This window comes from Mandrillus leucophaeus, unplaced genomic scaffold, assembly GCF_000951045.1.
Source record: "Mandrillus leucophaeus isolate KB7577 unplaced genomic scaffold, Mleu.le_1.0 Scaffold5, whole genome shotgun sequence".
Classification (NCBI taxonomy): domain Eukaryota; kingdom Metazoa; phylum Chordata; class Mammalia; order Primates; family Cercopithecidae; genus Mandrillus; species Mandrillus leucophaeus.
In genome coordinates, this window is record NW_012105364.1 from 4,825,734 (window position 1) to 4,842,732 (window position 16,999).

The 16,999-nt window shown below is 40.4% G+C and overlaps 1 protein-coding gene across 1 annotated transcript in view; it reads right to left on the reverse strand.

Moving 5' to 3' along the window:
- Positions 1-1,181: 1,181 nt before the first annotated feature.
- KLHDC10 (kelch domain containing 10) overlaps positions 1,182-16,999 on the reverse strand; it is a gene marked incomplete at its 5' end in the record, with an annotated part of 67,835 nt that continues 52,017 nt past the window's right edge. Inside the window, 7 exons of the mRNA XM_011995867.1 lie at positions 1,182-6,368; positions 7,325-7,464; positions 9,394-9,441; positions 10,910-10,976; positions 12,313-12,397; positions 14,613-14,761; positions 15,936-16,090. Of these exons, the coding sequence (XP_011851257.1) occupies positions 6,159-6,368; positions 7,325-7,464; positions 9,394-9,441; positions 10,910-10,976; positions 12,313-12,397; positions 14,613-14,761; positions 15,936-16,090 (854 nt within the window). The remainder of the gene's footprint in view (positions 6,369-7,324; positions 7,465-9,393; positions 9,442-10,909; positions 10,977-12,312; positions 12,398-14,612; positions 14,762-15,935; positions 16,091-16,999) is intronic.

A 16,999-nucleotide genomic window follows, 5' to 3' on the forward strand; every position in this document is an offset into this window, starting at 1 on the left:
AGGCAGTAGGGAAACTGGATGGTTTTACCAGTGTTTTCTTCCCTCAAGCAATTACTGCAGAAGATTAACTACAAGAAAATGTGGTTGTTCAGTTACAGTAGCTTAACAATATCATTTTGACAAACTAGAATTGTATACACATAAAGGCCACTGAAACCCCTCCCACTAGGCCAAGATGGGTCTTAGATGCCTTATATTAAGAACCAAATCAGATGCACATAAGAGTCCATTTCAAAGCTCTGGCTGGTCTAAAGACCGAAAGGTATAGGGTCCATTACCTATATCTGGTAGGTTGGAGAGGAGTATAGTTAAGAGGTAGGAGAAATAAACCCAAGGAAAGAAGACTGCTCTGCATAATAAAGTATTAACTGTAAGGTGGATGAATGGGTAGAAACTGCTTCTCTTCTTCCTTGTAGATGTATATCGTAATATCTAAGATTACTTGTCCATGGAAGGTGTGCTCAATCCAATAGTTAACCAACGGAAACACTGAAAAATAAGAGGCATTTGTGCAGTTCTTGAAGGGAGACCTGAAAAATGACCAGACTTGGGAGTATCCTTGCCTACCTACTCTGGACTAAACAGACATGGAGGAAAGTACTGCATGGAGAAGGGTTAGAGGATTAGAGATTGCAGTATCACAAAACAGAGGTTTTGGTGAGGGAAGCATCTGGAAGGCCAAGGGCAGAGCTAGGAAGTGTAGTTTCACCCCCAGAGGACCCTTGCACAGGGCTCAGCAGCTCCTGGGGCTCTTCCCTCAGATCATAAAGACAGTCATATGACTACATATACAGGTTCACATTTTCCCTTTGAATTCTCTGTAGCTCTTCCAGCCCTTTAGAAAAGTCTTGATATACCTATACAAACTTGTCTCGAGGTGGTTTGGGGAACATGGGAGTGGGGCAGTGAGAGGGAGTGTGCGCTGCCCGGCAGTTGCTCCCTTGCTGATGTCTTTGTGGAGGGAGCAGCGTGCTGGTGAGGGAACTCTTGTGTGTCCAGGAGTTCCAGACAGTGAGCAGATAAAGAACCCACAGCAGAGTGGGGGTGGAAGGCAGATGACTCACAGATATTACAGAGAAAAGCTGAGCCTGGTGGGGGTGGTGGAGGTGGGTAGGACTGATGCTTCTGTCATACAGGTGCGCTCACGTACACACAAATTACCATCAGACAATCAAGGTGGCCTTGAACCAAATTGATTTGGATAAGATTTATTGATCAGATTGTTTTAGAAAACCAACAGCAAAACACTGACAAGGTACATAAATACAGATTGGACATTTTAGGGTAAATTCACTATATTTCCTACTTGCTTGTAGGAAACCGAGTAAAGTGGAAAAGCTGTCCTGATCATATGGCATGCACACCAGACTGCAAAAGGACGTCCACACTATTTAACAGGACTGTGGCAAAATAGCTTTAAAGTAAGGCGAGCATTGTGTATGGCCCAAGCATACCCTGTAGGAAGAGCAAAGCTAGGCTCACCTCCCAGAGACTGCGTCTCAGAAAGAGGCTTCCTTTCTTGCCTAGGTTCTTCCAGGAAATTCATCATTGGCAGGTGCTTTTCCAGGGAGATGCCTGTGCTCTCCCTGTGCAGACTCTGTGCACAAGGAAGTGGCTTTAGAGAGTGTGTTTTCTGATGCCTCCTTTATATTCTAAATGTATAACTAGTAAGATAACAATTAATACCGCTTGGTGACATTGTTTTTTGTTTTTTGTTTTTTTTTTCCTGAAAATTGCCTCTGACTCCATCCTGTACACTGACTAAGCAGGGCCCTTAAAAAACCTTATAAAAAGTTTCTGTTTTTTTTTCAAATTAAAAACATGAAAATTACAATAAAAAGATGGAACTACTTTTGTAGCACAACTCAGAACTTCTGTTCATAACACCAGACTAGGGAAGAGGTCGCTTTTGGCTGAATCTAATGATCTTAGAAGGGAAAGGCCATTGCTAGACAGGATCTGGTGGCAACACACACAGACGTCCTAGAACTCTATGAAACCTACCTCAGGCCCTGCGGGTGCGTCTGGAGTTCCAAGGCATTTGGGGAACCACAGCAATTTCAGCTAACAGTGACCAGTTTTTAGAATGGAGCTTATAATCAGAGGACCATAAACCTTCATCCACCCTAGAGCTCAATGCCAGAAAAATTAATACAAAAAAATAAAGGAAAATAGCTTTTTGTGCTACATCAGAATGCTGGCAGGTAGACAATTCAGTAACCTGTGCCACTTTCTAAACATCTGTAAGACCACAAAAAAAAAAAAAAAAATTGGTTTTACAGAATACTAAGACCAACACAGTCTTACAGGATCATTCAACCTTTCCTACATGCCAAGTTGTGTGATTGGAAAATGGAGGACATCTTGCAAGATTAGAGGAAAAGCAAGTATTTATCAAGAGCCAAATAAATGTGTTCAAATAATGGAATTTTCTCTGTGTTGCACACAGCTTTTCCTTCCCATAGGTACTAAGAGTTCTTTGGTGGTTAGAGGAGAGATGGCCTGGAGCTCAGGGCAGGAGATGATGCTGAAGAGTTACATCTACTCAGGATTACCACCTGTGGTTCCTAATGTCAGCATTCAACTCTAATTGTTCAGACTGACTAATTACAGGCAATCAGCTGCTTATATGGTCACTAGTTGTCAGCTCCTACTGATTGTTCCTTTTCCTTTTCTAACTACTCATTAGCCCCATTCCATGGAAAAACAGGTGCTTAGAGGAAAGGATAGAGAGGAAAAATAAATGTAAATGCATCTACTGTTTGATAGAAAAGTTGATTCACTGATTATCTATGGATTTCAATGATCTGTGCTTTACTCTTGCTACTGGTGGATAACCAAAGGTCACTGTTAACCTATCTTTTGCTTAAAAATGTTAATATGCTTATTACACTTTAAAATCTAGCTATGTAAGGACATGAATGGTTTAAAGCAAATTTTTACATCGTGTCATTATGGCCCTGAAAAAAGGAGATTCTGCCAATGGAAAGGGTTTTGTTTAGCCCCTGAAGGATAGTTAAGATTTCAATTTATTCTGTGTCAGTTTATAGTTTTTCCAGGATGTGGAAAATATTAAATGAAGAAAGCATAATTTTCTTCATTTAATAAAGTGTTACATTTCCAGATAAATTAGTATATACATGGGAGAATGGATGGTGTTAAATACTAGATTTTAATTCTCCATTTAGGAAACTCCTTACAGACAGACTTCCTTGTTCTCGGGCAACAAAATGTAAGACATGCAAACATGAGCTAGTGCAAAGATAACAGGGAGAAAAAAACCTCAACTCTAACACACTTAAGGAACAATGAGTCTCTAAGAGTTCCATCTTGGAGTAAGAAAACATAGACTTGAAAATCCAGCTTTCCCATGAGTTGGCTTAAGCCAGCTGATCACATCTAAAATTCTTGGCATAATTTGACCCTAAAGTAATAAGCTCACTTCCCCAAGACGCAAAAAAAGTAGTCTACCAGCTTTATAGTTACACCCTATATATAATCTGTATATATCCATATGTTTCTACATATTGCACTTAAATTTACAGGACTGTAGTAAGACGGCTGGGAGTACCTCAAAGAGGCAGAGAAGCAGCAGGCATAAACTTTCCTAAATCAAGTAAACAGTGTCAGGAATTTTGAGTGCTGGTTATAGGTATACTGAAATGCCTGATGACCCCTATCTAATTTCTAGTTATCTACACTTAGTCATTCACACACAGTCATTTGGCATCCAGAACATGTGCACATGTGTGGTTCTATAGCACTCAGTGCTGGTCATACCACGTCATTTTTACTAGTGTTATATTAAAAGAAGACACTTTAGACCAAGGATATATACTTTTATGAAAATAAAACACACAGGTCTTCGATGTCAGGCCTCCAAGGTCTACCTCAAAGAAGACTGCCCTCAGGAGGCTTAACAAAGGATGCCAGCAAGTGTGGATGGAACCAGACCACATCTCTCTTCAGCTCTCTGGTGTAGCAGGGCTAGAGACTTGCTTCTATCCTAAGGACCATGAAAGTCTAAGCACAGAGGCTGAGCATTCAGTCTTTGGTCCCTGTATAAATCCAGGTCAAAAATCCTCTTGCCACCCTAGACAGCCTGGCTTGTTCAATTTGGGATATATTTCCACCAAATATCCAGAGGCCAGGCTGGAGTCATGCAGCAAAGCTCTGTTTTGGACTAATGGAGCTGCTCAGACTGGCTTGCTCTGGGAGAGCACAGAGAAGCAAGCCTGGCAGTGGTGGCAGGAGGTTAAGGGCTACACAGACTGGTAATGGCAAGATGTGGGAGGATGGGCCCCTAGAGGAGCTGCTCCTTTTCCTGCCTCTCTCCCACATTCCTCACTCCCCAGAAAGGACCCAAGTTCACAGGTGCGTGGTTATTATAAGACTTCCCAGAATACAGGCTCCATGAACTCAACCCATCACAGAGGGGATGGTACGATAAGGCCTAGAAATCAGGAGCATGTCTGGAGGCCGCGGTTTTCTCTTCCCCAGAACTGAACACCAGATGGTAACTTTTTAACTGTAGCTCAAAGGTCATTTTAAATCCACACATAAGCTAAAGAGATCCCTTCTGAGATGAAGGAAAAAAGAATAACTTTAAAAGCTAGGTGAAAAAAGAGGCACTTAAAGGAAAGGTGTGTTCCAACTCTCCCATGCAAGTCTCCTGCTGTGAGGTGGCCCCGGGAGGACCAGCGCTGCCCCTTGCACGCCTTCAGCACCTTGAGTACACCTGCGGCTTACACATGCACATAGTGAGCCTCTTGCTCAGCTCCCCTAGCAGCCTGATGGCAAAGCAAGTGAAAATTTATGTCATTCTTTTTAGAATTTAAAAAAACAAATCAAACAAACCAGAACTGAAATTTCACACACAAAAAATGAATGCTACTCAGTTTCATTCCTTCCTCATGCTAGTTTTTAAATGATACTTGGTTCTTCAGGAAGGATGACCTGTGGCTTTACCCCCAAGACCTTGTATCCAATAACTAGACAATTACTCACAGCACCATGCACATTAAAGCAGACAGAAAAGAAGGCAACAAGCTAAGGGAAAAATCAAGGACCAACTGCCTGAGAAAATGGCAGGTACCTGGCCCAGAGATTAGAAAAGAAACAAGTTCTCAAAAGGAAATGGCCAAGATGATAGCCAAAGACCATAGCCTGAGCGGAAGCCAAGTTAACAAGCCCAGAGGATGCAGGTTTTCTCTGCCTGGCTCTTCCCTGGCCTCCCTCGGGAACTTGTGTTCATGTTACACGGCATTTACACCACATATTTAGGGTCTGCAATTCCCCATGAAGAAGTCAAAGAGATATTTAAAACCATTCATAAGCATAAGAGAGTTTCAAAACTGCCAGAATGAAGAACTTTGGCCACCACAAGTGTTTCCATTTGAAACATTCTTGATGCTATAATTTCTAAGAGCAACAACAGAGCACAACCACGACACACATATGAGTCCTTTGACAGCCAGCTCTACCCACTGCTGGCACCGTGAGGATGAGAAAGAAATCACTAACCAAGAGGTGCTGGGCTGCTTAACCTTCCTTCAAAGCCAAAGGGTAGGTTTGAGTTATCTATGCAACAAGATGGCAACCACTGCTGCCATCAGACCCAGCTACTAGTCAATTAGACACATCTTGAAAACACTAAGTTAAACATCTAGGTTTAAGTATAACCTGCAAGATTCCCAAGGTTAGCCTTCTCAGCTTCCCCTAAACTTGTGGTTGTTGCTGTTGCTAGATGTAAAAATTTTTTAATTTCATTTTTGTTTATGTTGGTGATGTTTTAATTTCTAGAACATTGTATGACATGGAACTGTTCAGAATTCCTTTAAAAATGAATCTGTCTTGATTAAAAACATTATTAAGGTACTTTCAGGCTTTCCCTTAACTCCATCGAGAAGGAAGAGGGAGTATGTGAATACATGTGCATGTAATGGGTCAGGAGGAAGAGAAGCAAAGAAGGAAGCACGTGGGAAAGTGAGATGTCCATAAACTGAAAAACCAATTTACAGAAAGGCATCTGATGTATTTTCTAAATAAGGCCTTGATCAGGGTAACCAATCCTCTTTGTAGCACATTCTACACTGCCCATAAATAAAGGAGTCTCTTTAAATTAACATTTCCAGTATCAATGAACAGTCCAGAAATCCTCATTTCAAGCGTTCGATGAGTCCCTGTGTGAGTCCAAGATGCAGAAGCTGTGTTCGGGAGAGGTTTGCAAGGTTAGGGAAGGCCGCAAGCAGCTTCTCCCATGCCAGTTCCAGCAGGCTAGGTACGACCAGCCAGATCTTAAACAATGACCCAGTCCGTTTGTTTTCATGGATGTTCACCACTCCTCCATGAATGTACATGCAACCAGCCTAAGAGTGGTCAAAAGAGGACAAATTCAAATGGGAGAGAAACATACAAGGCTGAAGACTCAGCGGGGAAAGAGCACAGTAGATGGAATCAAACTGAAATGAGACAAGAATTTCTCACTGATCCCAATATCATGTGGAGATCAAGAGGGTTTAAATAACGAATTACTAAGGGAAAAACTATATATATATGTGTTTTTTTTTGTTTTTTTTTTTTGAGACAGAGTCTTGCTCTGTCGCCCAGGCTGGAGTGCAGTGGCACAATTTCAGCTCACTGCAAGCTCTGCCTCCCAGGTTCACGCCATTCTCTTGCCTCAGCCTCCTGAGTAGCTGGGAATACAGGCACCCACCACCACGTCTGGCTAATTTTTTTTTGTATTTTTGTATTTTTTGTATTTTTTTTCACCGTGTTCGCCAGGATGGTCTTGATCTCCTGACCTCGGGATCCACCCGCCTTGGCCTCCCAAAGTGCTGGGATTACAGGCGTGAGCCACTGCGCCCGGCCTATAACTATGAATTTTTTTTACTTCAACAACAAACAATTTCACTATTAACTAACATTAAACTAAAACTATATTAAGTATCCAAAATGCCAAATGTTGGTAATACAAAGATGAAAATAAAGGCCATCGCTTCAAGAAATGAGCAGGACCTTCAATAATATGGTATCAAGGGGGTTAAACTTTTCCACCCTCCCAGGACACCTTTGACATCACAGTCAGGGCCGGAATGCCACAGGTAGCATTTCTCTTACATTTATGTTATTCTCTCAAATTTGGGTGTGATGATTTTTCTCCTCTTTTCTCAGAGGATGGCCTAGCTTTGGGAGGAAGTGTTAAAAATACATTATTAATAATCTAAGGTTTGCCCATATTTGGGTTTTTTTCTTGCTAATATCTCTAAAAAGATTTCTTTATCATCTGTAACTACATAAGGAAGATATGAAAATAAAAACTTACTGGTGTAACTGCTGCACAGTGAAAATAAACTGGCTCTGGCATGGTAGCTGGGAGCTTCACCCATTGGAAAGTCTGCAGATTCAACTTCCAGATATCTCCCAGGATCACCTCTCCATTATAGCCCCCACAAATAAATACATCTATGAAGAAAAGAGAAAGCCAAGATCACACAAAGGAAAACAGCCAAAACTATGGAGTGTTCTAGAGTAGGTCACACAGCCAGCTGACATGCGGCCAGTGAAGTACATTGCCCCATGACACAGACGACTACTGCTGTGCAGCCTCTCATGCTGTTGTCTTGTCCCTCAATAGAACTGAGACGCTACGTCAGGGTATTCACTGGGACTAAGGATGCAAGCCTCTAGGGAGCCTTCATGTCAAGGTTTCCAAACTCAAACACATACCTACAGATTCCAGGCACAGAAAGTGAATGAGCAAGGGGTCTAGGGAAGATAAACAGAAGGCTCAGGAAAACAGACAGGAATGCTCATGCTCTAAAAGAGGTGACAGCTATGCAGCCCCAGCTGTTCATTACTATAAGAGACTTAAGGTTGGCAATTGCCAGATTGCCCATTTTTTTTCAAGGCAAGCTTGGAAATCTGGATGTTTTTAAAAATGAAATATTTTGATTTTTAAGTTTTGGCTACTATTTTTTTTTTTTTTTTAAGAGACAAGGTCTCACTATGTTACCCAGCCTGGTCTTGAACTCATGGGCTTAAATGACCCTCCCGCTTCAGCCTCCCAAAGTGCTAAGATTATAGGCATGAGCCACCACCCCTGGCCTCAAAACAATTTTTAATACATATATGAGCCAAACAAAACACATGTGCAGGCCACCAGTTTGCAAACTCTTCTTTAAATAATGTCCTGGAAAGACCATACATCTGTTCATAGAGTCTAAAGTCTCTGAGGAGGAACGTTCACTGCAGTGTTCAGTTTAGGAACACAAGAGAGGCTCTTCCAAGCTTTCTTCAGCTAAAAGAGGACAAACTGAAGCTCTGTTTGATCTGTACAGTTATTAGGAATAATTTTCCCAAAATGAGAGGTGTGGGTTTTCTGGTAAAATCAGTTAGTTATAACTAATTAGACAACTTGTAACAAAGGCTATGTGAACCTTCAAATGAAATGCCTAGAACTAAGGTTGAATTCTATTTGTATGGTGCTTGACCTCAAAGAATTAAATGAATAAGTTTCTTAACTCAGGTCTAGACCAAGTTTAAGACAATACTTAAGCTATAAAATGCACTGGAAACTTTTTTGGCTAGGATTCAAGGAAAACCTAAGGTACAGTTCCATTCTCAGAGAGAGAAATGTGAGCAATGTCATTATCTATAAATTTTATCCAGAAAGCAGGAGCACAATAAAAAATCCCTCTGAACTAGAGATGGCAGAATAATCCCAGTTATATCTGAACTAAGTTGCTAAAAGCATACAGGCTATCTAACTCATTTATACATACTTTCCTCCCAGAAAAAATTTAAGAGCTATATCAAACGATGAAATAAGTTGTAAATTAAAAGACAGGAAGGTTATCCAGAGAGGAGTCACTTATCACATTTAGTTAAAGTAGCTGCAGCTGCTTTCTGAAGCCATACAACGCCTTTGTTGTAATATGGCCAAAGAATGAGCTAAGAGTTCCATTTGGCATCAGAGAGAGAACAGAATCAACTTTATGAAATATCACTCTGAAGGAGTTATTACAATTTTAATACAATGTTCGCTGAGGTCTCTACAGTATAAACAGTCAAAATTATTAGTATTAGTCACCGTAACCACAGACATCTGTTGAGGTGTGGGATGCTGGAAGATCAAGTGCTAAAATAAAAGCTTATTTATCACCATTTTCTGAGTTCTCTAATAACTGAGGGAACCCAAACACCATACTAGTTTACACGATGAAAATGGCTGAGAGAGGCATCACTGTGAATTTCCCTTTAAGTTTAAACTACCAGAAATAGACTTTTCTCAAAGTTATGAGCCTCTTTTGAGGGGGCTATCTTTAGGAAATAAGACATTTTCAGAAGATACAATTACAGAAATGGAAGCAAAATGTTATTTAGAATCCTTACCATTTTTTATTTGAACACAACTGTGACACCTTCGGGCCGCAGGAAAGCCTGCCAAACACACAAACACAGAAGTTCCATCACTTACAGAAAGACTGGGAATCACACTGATACAACACAGTGAAAGACACACTATGTGTAACTCAAAACAATCCCTTTGTTGCATGTTAAGCAAACACTGACTAGCCCTTCCACGCCCTCCGTATTTCAAAAGCCATCAGGAGTCTCATCATAACAGTACAATGCTAAGGTGCCAGAAACAAAGGGAAAGGACAGGAGTTGCTAGTGGCTTTCCCAAGCCCTTTTACCCACACAGAGATATGTAGATCTTTATTATTTATTTAATTTAGAGACAGGGTCTCACTCTGTTGCCCAGGTTGGAATGCAGCAGTGCTATCTTGGCTCACTGCAGCCTCCACCTCCTTGGCTCAAGTGATCCTCCCACTTCAGCCTCCTCAGTAGCTGGGACTACAGGTGCACACCACCACACCCAGATAATTTTTTGTATTTTTAGTGGAGACAGGGTTTCACCATGTTGCCCAGGCTGGTCTCGAACTCCTGGGCTCAGCCTCTCAAAGTGCTGGGATTATAGGCATGAGTCACCACACCCAGCTGGTAGATCTTTATTTAGGCTCCAATTTCTATCACCCATATTTCTCAGCTTCTGCCGAATAACTTAATAAAGAGGATTAAAAGTCTCTTTCCTCAATCACTAAGGATAATTACTTGTGTGTGTGTGGTTTTTGTTTTTTGTTTTGTTTTGTTTGACAGCAAGACGCTGTCTCCCAGGCTGGAGTGCAGTGGCGTGATCTTGGCTCACTGCAATCTCTGCCTCTGGGGTCCAAACAATTCTCCTACCTCTGCCTCCCAAGTAGCTGGGATTACAGGCACATGCTACCACGCCCAGCTAATGTTTACATTTTTAGTAGAGATGGGGTTTCACCATGTTGGCCAGGCTGGTCTCGAATTCCTGACCTCATGATCCGCCCACCTCGGCCTCCCAAAGTGCTGGGATTATAGGCGTGAGCCACCACGCCCAGCCCTAAGGAATAATTATAATTGGACTAAGGAATACAAGTATTTTCTAATACCAGTTCAACAGATTTTTCTTTTTTTTTTTTTGAGATAGGGTCTCACTCTGATGCCCAGGCCGGAATGTAGCGGCTCAATCATGGCTCACTACAGCCTCTATTTCCCAAGCTCAGGTGATTCTCCCACCTCAGTCTCCCAACTACCTGGGACTATAGGTGTACACCACCATGACCAGCAAACGTTTTTGTATATTTTGTAGAGACAGGGTCTCACCATGTTGCTCAGGCTGGTCTCAAACTCCTGGGCTCAAGAGATCTGCCCACCTTGGCCTCCCAAAGTGCCGAGATTAAAGGCGTGAGCCACTGCACCCGGCCCAACAGATATTTAACTTACCATATAACTCAGTAAAATTACTTTTTCCTTCCAAAATGAGTAAAAGTATAATATATGTTTGTTAAAGATAAATTAATCAATACTTTAAATTTACCTATTTTTTCATGGGGTTTTGTTGCAATTTCCTCCCATGCATTCGTTTCAAGGTTGTAGGCATGGATCTTAGAGGAAAAAAAGAACATATACACATACATAAATAACTGTAATTTTAGCTAGCCTGAAAATGGATTTTTTAAAAACAGACTTTGTTTTTTAAAGCAGTTTTAGGTTCACAGCAAAACTGAGCAGAAGGTACAGTGATTTTCCATATAGAAAACTGGACTTTTAACAGCAGTAGCCTGCATAAACATATATTCTTAGTTGAAAAGTCTTTCTTCTTTTCTTTTGCTTTTTTCTGATCTTTCCAAATATATGGGAAAACATTAAATGGGGCAGTTGAAAATTAAACACATATATGATTTCGCTTTTTATTTTATTTTTTATTTTTTTTGAGATGGAGTCTTTGTCACCCAGGCTGGAGTGCAATGGCACGATCTCGGTTCACTGCAACCTCCGCCTCCTAGGTTCAAGTGACTCTCCTGCCTCAGCCTCCCGAGTAGCTGGGATTACAGGTGCCTGCCACCATGCCCAGCTAATGTTTGTACTTTTAGCAGAGATGGGGTTTCATGATGTTGGCCAGGCTGGTCTCAAACTTCTGACCTCAGGTGATCCGCCCACGTCAGCCTCCCAAAGTGCTGGGATTACAGACATAAGCCACCACACCCAGCTCACTTTTTTAAATTCACAGAAAAAATGAAGAAAAAGGTTGGAATGAGAAGCTGCAGTGCATGTGATTCTTGATTTTCTTCTGTATGTTGTTCTGCAACTTCCACATTTTCTACAAGGGGCATGTATCATTTTTATAACAGAAAAAAGCAAGTGTTTGTAAGGGAATGTGGGAATTCAGTTTTGACAAAAGTTGAAAAAGACCATTAAGGTTCCAAGCAGTCCAGGAGCTCTACAGCCTAATGTAGGTTTCCCCTGGGATGTGTGACTATGACATTTTAGAAATGCCACAGGGATGGATGAATAACAGCCCTTCAGAGCTCAGCTTTCTCAAGTTCGTGACGTGCAACCCTAAACAAGCCTGTTCTTTTTAGATACACAGCAGTGATGATGATGCGGATGTGACATTCTGAGAATGCTGCTTCCAATTCTAATTAGTTGCTCCATTCAAGCTACTATGCCTTCCTTTTAGTCACTTTCCTCATCCAGCATAAGGGGATAATTTTCACAAAGTATTTTCAGTGTGTGATAAATAACACCTGTCAACTGAAAGCATTTTGGGGCACAGGGTTCAACCTTATAATACAAAGTGCATCCAACACAAAATAGGCGTTAATGAGGAATGTGCTCAAAAATTAAAATATCTAAAATAACAGAATTATCTTGCTTAGTTGACACATGCCTCTTTCTATCCTTCTCCCTCTCCCTTTTTTTCTTTTTTAAAAAATATACCTTGTTTAAGGAATATGCTGTCCAGGACGTACCACCTCCCAAGATGTAAATCCTCTGCCCGTCATGTGCGATTTCATGTCGGTATCTGAAAATTTACAAAAAAATTCATTTATAATTAAGTGAAAAATGATCTACCTAAGATTTAGCTATAAGGATTTTTATTACATCATTATTTATAATAATAAATTATTGGAAATAACCTAAGTGTTTAACAATAGTGAATTGGTTATATGACTAACCGAATATACATAAAATGGATTAGTATGCAACCAATAACAGAGTAGGTACCAGATGGTGGTTAATGCATTGAGAACTTTTTTGTGTCATTTTTTAAAATAAATTGCATTAAAAATTTATAGATACATAAATATGTACAGAAAATGGCTATTAGGATATAATCCAAAACATTAAACCTGGTTATCTTTGAGTTTAGACTTAGATTTTTATTTTCTTCATTTTGCTAATTTGTATTTTGTAAATTTTTCTATAACCTTTTGTGATAACTTTGTATAAAGGGGAAAATATTACATAGTTTTAAAAAGTGATCTGCCTACATTTAGAGACCTTAGACTATGAGTTTGCAAATTAAGATACTTATTTAGCAGAAAATTATGCTACATAGAACTGTGGATATAATATAAAACACCTCAGAACTTTCATCCAGGCAGTCTAGCTAAAAGCTAAAGTAATTTCTAATATGTCCATAAAATGACTCAAAGAAAGCAACCATGTGAAAATGCTTTGAAAACTTAATCTATTTCCTTCTTTACCTGAAGGCCTTGTTGCTGATAAAATAAGCTACATCAAAATCATTCCAGTAAGAGGCCAACTCCCAAGTCCTCTTATGTTAAGTTTTACAATGATCAGCCCACTAACAGGCTACAATTAAGATAAATTCTTCCTTAGCACCTATATGCTATTTTGTTTAAAGAGGCAACAAAGAGACACTGGATTCATCTAAACAGAGTTAATAAAAAATGTTTTACTGTCTTTGCTTTCAAACCGGAGGGGGAAAAAATCTCTTCAAGTGTTTCAGTGAGTTTAATTCTTTTTTCTGTTCTTTTTTTTTTTCAAGACAGAGTCTTGCTCTGTCACCCAGGCTAGAGTGCAGTGGCGCGATCTCAGCTCACTGCAACCTCTGCCTCCCAGGTTCAAGCGATTCTCCTGCCTCAGCCTCCTGAGTAGCTGGGATTACAGATGCCCACCACCATGCCCTGCTAATTTTTGTATTTTTAGTAGAGACGGGGTTTCCCCATGTTGGCCAGGCTGGTCTCGAACTCCTGACCTCATGATCCACCCACCTCAGCCTCCCAAAGTGGAGAGATTACAGGCCGCGCCCAGCCACAGTGAGTTCAATTCTATGAAGAGGCAACTGCTATTAGCAAAGAAAAGTGAAAGATATAGATCTGCTACTAGAAGACAACTAGAGAGAACCATGTGATGTTTAACACAGCACTTAAAATGAATGACCCTTCCATCCATCCATCCATCCATCCATCATTCATCACCCATCCACCCATGCAAGCTTCCTTCCATCTATCCAATCAACATTCACATTCACTGTGGGGATGGCCCTGTGCCCTGTACTGATGATATGTCTGTGAGAGAATGAGGCAAAGAATTCTAATATGCAATATAAGAAGGGAAATCAGGCGTGGCATGGTGGCTCACACCTGTAATCCCAACACTCTGGGAGGCCAAGGACAGGTAGACTGCTTGAGCCTAGGAGTTTGAGAAGCAGCCTGGGCAACATGGTGAGACCTCATCTGTACAAAAAATTAGCCAGATGTGGTGGCACATGCCTGTAGTCCCAGCTACTTGGGCGGAGGGCTGAGATGGGAGAATGCCTTGAGCCTAGGAGGTCAAGGTTGCAGTGAGCCATGATTATGTCACTGTGCTCCAGCCTAGGTGACAGAGTGAGACCCTTTCTCAAAAAAAAAAGGGAAATCAAAAAGTAACTGGACAGTAATTGTTTTGCCTATAATATGAAATTTGGTTATAGTTGCTACCACTGGTTTCTTCTTCAAAGTGTTACTACTATCTTCCTAATGTAGAAAGACTAAATATAAGAGGAAATGACATGGGAAAAATTCTGTAGTTTAGAAGGAAATACTATTTCCTCACCGGAAGAACTTTTTTTCACTATAGACCTTTCTTTACTACTTACCTGAGATCTAACATCCAACAGCCAGTTAGTTACTCTAACTGGAGCCAAAGGGTTTTCTTCATATTGCCAATACTCTGAAAGAGGTCAAATGTTAACACGAAAGAATAAATATGCTTGAATCCTAGAACCTCACCTCTCTTCTGGTAGATCACAGGATAGGTTGTTTGGTTTCAGTTGTGTCCACTCTCTGGTATTGAGATCTAACTTGTGCAGGTCTGTGCTGTAAATATAGCCGGTTGTCCCTCCAAAGACATAAAGGGAGCCATTGATGATGGCCATAGCCTGGATAACAATGAAAGGTGAATAAGACCGACTTGTTAACACTTGATTAAAGAATGTAAACTTACCAGACACCTCCAAATCAGGTTTTATGAAATTCTCTTGTACTTTTTAATCTTTTAATGTATCAGACTCTTAAAAGAAGATTTTAGAGAACCCAGAGATTATTTTAAGAACCTGGAAAACACCTTTGGAAAGGAAAGCTTTACTCAACTGGAAAGCAAGTCCTACCTGCCAAGATGATTCTTAACGGTCCTGGCCGACCAAATAATTTCTAGCCCATGCTAGAAATGCTTATGGGCACATATAAGCATTTCTGTTGAAAGCTGCTTCTCCCTATAAGCAGTCTGAAGTAAAATGCTCTCAAGAAGCAGCAGATATGAAAATAAGCCACTGCAATCTCCTAAGTAGAAACCCTAGTTAGCAGTTCAAGGAACCTGACGTTTTCCAAAGGACTCTTTTCAATGAAAGTTTCAGCCATTGTTATGGCCACTTCTTATAGTTTAAATGCCTCCTGTGGAAGCAACGAAGTTGTCTAGTATGTGCTCCTTTGAAGTTAAGCTCAGAAGCTGTTTATCAGTACTAATGCTGGCAAGTCAAGAAAGAAGTCAAAGCTTGGTTGTTTTAAGCTTAGACTCTCAAAGAGTCTCTGATGTATGGTGGGTTGCTCCCTATCTTTCTGGATATAACTTTTCAGACCTAAGGTTTGAAGTGCTGGAACCTAAACTAATCTCTACAAAATGTATGTATGTTTTAGCTCAGATCCATGTAAAAGTTTCTTCACCAAGTGCTTTCTCATCTACTCAAGAATCACTCTAAAAATGACCAGGACCCAGGCCATAGTGGAGCCCAATCTCTCACTGGGGGTGAGGGTGGAGGTGGAGGTGGGGTTCTAACACTTAAAGGAACTTCCATACAGGTCTATATCCTGACCCTAAGTTGAATTAGAAACAGAAAGTGAAAAAAAAAAAAAAAAGGAAAGGAAAGAAAAGAACAGAACATGGCAAGTAACCAGATTTACAAATTATAATTTCATATGAGAACTAAAAAATCAAGTACTAACCACAAATAACTCTTCTCCATTAAAATAAAATGGTAACAATTACAAATATTCTAACACCGTCCCCAGACTAGAAAAATATGAACAAATACACCATGACTGGCCACAGATTGGTACCTGTCCATATATACGACTGGGTTTCTTCCCCCGGCAGCTGAGCAAAGCCCATCTCTTATACTTCACATTACACACATGGACGTCATTGCCGTTGCTCTCTCCAAATGGGATGCCCGTACCTCCAAACACTAACAGGTTGTTTCCATGCAGCACAACTGAGGAAGGAGAAGCACAAGTTCCATTCACAAATGGCTACCTGCAATGTGTTCCCACATAAACCCAGAATATCTGAGAAGCTAACACATATCTGCTTTAATGATCTCATAAGATAGCTCAAATCACTGACATCTAACTAGTAGCTGAGCGTACCAAATCTGAAAATCTGAAATCTAAAATACTTCAAAATCCGAAACTTTTTGCGCACCAACAATGATGCTTAAAGGAAATGCTCACTGGAACATGTTGGATTTCAAAGTTCTGGATTTGGGATGCTAAGTACAATGCAAATATTCAAAAAAAAAATCTGGAATGTAAAACACTTCTGGTCCCAAGCATTTCAGATAAGGGGTACATGGCCTATACTACAAAGTTCTGCAGAAAAAGATCGAATATCACTATATGGGCTCTATCATATAGTTCATTGGTAGGCATATATGACATATTCCATACATATTTATGGAATTCACTAAATACTCTGTATAACAATATTGAGTTGTATGAACTACAGTCTACCCAGTATACCACTGCTGCTCAAGACAGTTCAAGTATGCAGCAAAGTAGAGAAAAATGAAGCATCATCTTTGCCTTAGCAAAGACCCAAGGGGACTCCAAATAAAGGGATTAAAGGGACATTCTGTTTTTGCCAGGAAAATGATCTCTACATTTAAAATTATGATTTCTGTCATTTTAATGCTCTACCAGATAAAACAAAACACACCAATATCCAGCAGGCAACTTTGGTGTTCTTCCTCCTGTAGCTCTTTTGTTCCTGCCACCACACACATACATACACACACACACGTACACACGTATTCTCTTCACTCATACATACGCTCTCTCTCTTTCTCTCTCTCTCTCGAAACAGTGCTCCTATGTTATTTCAGTGGCTTTTTTTTTTTTTTTTT